The sequence below is a fragment of the Vicia villosa genome, linkage group LG5 (genome assembly GCF_029867415.1).
Source record: "Vicia villosa cultivar HV-30 ecotype Madison, WI linkage group LG5, Vvil1.0, whole genome shotgun sequence".
Lineage (NCBI taxonomy): Eukaryota > Viridiplantae > Streptophyta > Magnoliopsida > Fabales > Fabaceae > Vicia > Vicia villosa.
Genome location: NC_081184.1, coordinates 145,077,480 through 145,081,885, shown reverse-complemented (window position 1 = coordinate 145,081,885; position 4,406 = coordinate 145,077,480). Strand labels below are relative to the sequence as shown.

The following is a 4,406-nucleotide window of genomic DNA, read 5'->3' as shown; positions in this document are numbered from 1 at the left end:
GATGATGAAGAAGATTGAGAATTTGTCAACAAATTTATACTTGTAGATTGAAATGAAAATAAGATAAAATTAAGAAAATTTGTATTTTTTTAATAAATTAATGTATATACACGCATATAAGACTGAAATGAGAATAATATAGAATTAAGAAAATTTGTATTTTTTAATAAAACAATGTATATATACACACATATAGACACACACCATATCTTCTTTTTGTATGACGATCATTGTTATTAGACAGTGGTATTGGTTATCTTCTTTTTGTATTTTAGCCTAAGGTTGTAATTTCTCTATTTGAAACATTCTTCCTCTTCTTTATTTCAAGAAGTAAATGGGTTGTTAGTAAACATGGCATCCATGGAAATAGAGAGAGAGAAAATCTTCAACACTTTGTATTGATGATAATAGAGTATTACAAAGTGAAGAAAAAGTTACCTACTAATGAGGTGGTTACATCTATATATACTATTATCTAACTGGAAATAATATGTAACTAATCTCTATTTCTAATACCCTCCCGCAAGCTGGAAGGTACACGCAACACTTCCAGCTTGGAATGAACAATGCAAATCAAATGAAAAAAATATACAAGTATAAATGCCGAAATACATCAGCTACATCAAAGCCATAACCAATGAACAAATTTTTAGTTGTTGAGGTGCATAGCTCTTAGAATTCTTTGACCAACTTTTGGGTCCCTTCAAGCTTCCTACAGCGTTACCCAAACATCCAAAAGCCAAAAGAAAACTCAAACGGTTAGCAGGATAGTGTCAACAACAATTTCATAACTGTGTGCTACCAAAGTCCCTCCAACATAGTAGATGTGTAAGTAATGCTTCACCAAGCCAAACCCAAACAATATTTGAACTCCAGAAGTAACTAATTAAATCCAGAAGACAAACGCTTAACCATTAATGGCTTAACCACTTAACAGAAGCAAAGATCAATAAAGCCAACAAAGGGCATGCTTAACCACCATAAGACAGAAGCGAGAAAGAGAATATGAAGAATGTTTAACCACCATAGGGCCGAAGCTAACATAAATGCTTAACCATTAAGAAGAAACCAAACTCACGGTATAACCACTCGGAGGAAGCAACAATCAAACGCTTAACCATCAATCATAAGCCACGACTAAAGGCTTAAACACTTGGAGTAAGCAAGAAATCCAATTAAGGAACAAAGCTTAATCATCAAGAGTACTCAATCACTCAAGACAAAAGCAACATAACAATTCTTAACCATTCATGGATGATGTATTATGCTCAACCATCATGAACAGAAGCAACAACAAAACCAAAATAAAGCTGAACATCACAAGCCAACAAGGAATCATATCACCAAAATTAGGTGCACAGAAAGTAGTATCTTCATGCTTGAATGTGAGATGCAAGAAATAAAAACTTCAACATACCCGTTGCTAGTTTCCTTCCAAGATAGAAATGCCACATATTAGAAAAATGCACACAAGCCTCACCACCAAAACTTTCTATTATGCTACTGTTGCCAGCATTCACTAGCAGCAGAAACCACAAAGTACAAAGATGAAAAACTTCACCAAATACATCTTGCCATACTATGAAGGTACACAGCTAAAAATCTTCACAAAATCTCTTGTGGGCATGGTACTTACAAATCAACATTTCGTATTCGAAACTTACAATTCCAAATTCCATGAATAAATTTTCGGTAACAGTAACAATAAGCAGAAATATACGAGTCGAAGTCGAAATTGAGAGGTATGCATATCAGATTAGAATAACAACACACAATTGAAGCAAGAGTAGTGAAATGCCAATGTGTAATCACACCGTTCAAGCATATCAGAACCGGACTCAGATTCTACAAGCTACAGATTCAAAAACCTCAAGAATCATCATACAAGCTCCAATGTAATACAATAAACTTCAAAGACAAACCTTTAAACTACGACTATGTGGCAACGGTGCAAAGGTTACCTACGGTGTTTGCATATGAGAGTCGCCGCTATCTACGACAAACTACTGAACCACGATGAGAGTCACCGCTATCTCCGACGAACTACTGAACCACCATCGTCAAACAGAGAGAAGACTCAACCAATTAAACGAAATCCTTCAAACCATGTTAAACTAAGAACTGAACTGCAAGAATCTCAAGCTGAAATTGAGATATCAGAGGACCGCATACAGAAGCGGATGTCTACACCGTCAAATCGCAACACCAGAAAGTTGATGCTGGTATCAAAGCTCAATGTCGGAACCAAAGGCAAGATCGAAAAACGTCAAACAAATCTGCAATCTTGAATCTCAAACAGATTTGATGTAATCGCAAAGTGGAATTGTGAGAATCATCGAAATTGAAAATTATCCTCTTCGTCATCTTGAATCATCATCGAAGATTACACAGTACAAGAAACAAAGTTTAAATGATATGCAATTGGAAACAGAAATGGTAATAAGCTGAAAATCAATCAAAGATGAAATCTCAAACCCTATAATTTGGGGGGGAAAGGATGAGAATCAGAGAAAAATGCAATTGAAACGGAATTGTTGTCTTGAAAATTTTTAGATGAAACAAGAATCCATATCAAAGAGACTAGGAGCAGAGAAATGACCAAAACCCAATCAAGAAATAGAACGAAAAGGAATTCAAAGAATAGAATGATGAATCTCGGAAAATTGAATGGAAAAATTAGTTACAAATCTTGAACAAAATTTAAAAATCACAATTGAAAATTGTGAAACCCTTGTAATTTGGGGAACATGTGAACAAACCGAATCAACAAACACAATCGGGTTGAGATAAAGTTTGAGAATAAAATCAACGAAAGAGAAAGAATACAGATCTGAGAGAATAAAGGAAGATTGAAATGAAAATAGAAATCTGAGAAAATTCTCTAGAAAGTGCAGCGGAAAAGATTTTCAAGGTGGATACCATTGTTGCTCTGATACCATGTTAGTAAACATGGCATCCATGGAAATAGAGAGAGAAAAGCTTCAACACTTTGTATTGATGATAATAGAGTATTACAAAGTGAAAAAAGTTACATTCTAATGAAATGGTTACATTTATATATATACTATTATCTAACTAGGAATAATATGTAACTAGTCTCTATTTCTAATATGGGTCTTGGTGTCTTACATTTGTATTTCGAATGGAATATCTTTATACTCCCGTCTAATAGATTTGCCTATTAAAAAAACATTAAACTCACTTCATATCTTAATTCTTCTACTTTAGTCATCAAACCAACTTTATATATTCTTCCTGTTTGAACAATTAATAATATACGATTTTAAATAGAACATGTAGAAAGCAATTGGCTCGGTTTGTAACAAAAATAAACACTAATCACAAAAAATGTTAAAAAATTTAGATCACATAAATTAATACAATAACATAAAATTATTTGCCCATAAAAAAATAAAGACAAATTCTTTAATACCTATGTATTCAAATTGGGTATCAGTACCTTTGGTGTAAAATGTTATAAAATTTTAATTTATTTCAAATTAAATTAAAATAAATAAATGATATGGCATGAAATTATACTATTTAATTGATTAAGGATACCAATAACCAACTAAACTTAAGAGTATTGGAGTGTTCACGAAAAATAAATATAACTTAAATATATTAAATTACCTATTACATAGACAAGGAAAAAAGTAAATAAATCTGAAATTAATTATTGAAAAACATGATAACAACAAATTAAAATTAAAGCAGGATGATTTATCCTAACATCATCTCTTCACTTTAATTTTTTTATACATATAAAAAAGAAGAAGAAGAATGATTTATGATGATGAAAATAATAATAATAAGAGATAAAAAGTTTAGAGTTTCTTCATGATATCAACCATCAAGTTAGGATGAGAACTTTGAAATTCAGCCAACTCTTCAAGTGTAATAAAGCCATCACCATCTTTATCAATCTCTGCCATTCTACGTTGAACTTCATCCTGTGAGGTTAGCCCTAACACTTTGAGAGCATCAGCAAACTCTGTCAAAGAGATCTTGCCGTCGCCGTTCACGTCGAAGCGCTTGAAAACTCGTTCAATCTCTGCTCTGTCAGCCATTGTTGATTAAATTTGTTGATGAATGAATAAATGAAATGATAATGAGAGGAATTGATTGTGGAATGGTTAAAGATTATAGGATATTTAATCTGAATGAGATGTTTAAGAAGTTGGAAACAAAGGGTGTAGATTACATAGAATTGGTCTTGTTATTCTTAATAAACGGATCACCTATGGAGTTTTAGAGCATGTAATTATTTAACATAAAGTTTATAGTAAATTTGATTGTATTGTTAGTTTTGATTTTTTGTCTCAAACTATCTAGAGCCAATTATCATCCGATATATATTGATTGGCTATCACTTTTTTGGATAAGTAAAATTATATTATGATTAA

At 32.1% G+C, this 4,406-nt stretch overlaps 1 protein-coding gene across 1 annotated transcript; it reads right to left on the bottom strand.

Annotated features, from left to right (window-relative positions):
• Positions 1-3,657: 3,657 nt before the first annotated feature.
• On the bottom strand, positions 3,658-4,186 carry LOC131607664 (polcalcin Cyn d 7-like). Its single transcript, XM_058879642.1, has one exon. The coding sequence runs from the start codon at positions 4,068-4,070 to the stop codon at positions 3,828-3,830; it is 243 nt and encodes an 80-aa protein (XP_058735625.1). The 5' UTR covers positions 4,071-4,186; the 3' UTR covers positions 3,658-3,827.
• Between the last annotated feature and the right edge of the window lie 220 nt (positions 4,187-4,406).

What these genes read in the sequence shown, in the direction of transcription:
- LOC131607664 (XM_058879642.1), bottom strand. Translation starts at nt 4,070, where the DNA reads ATGGCTGACAGAGCAGAGATTGAACGAGTTTTCAAGCGCTTCGACGTG.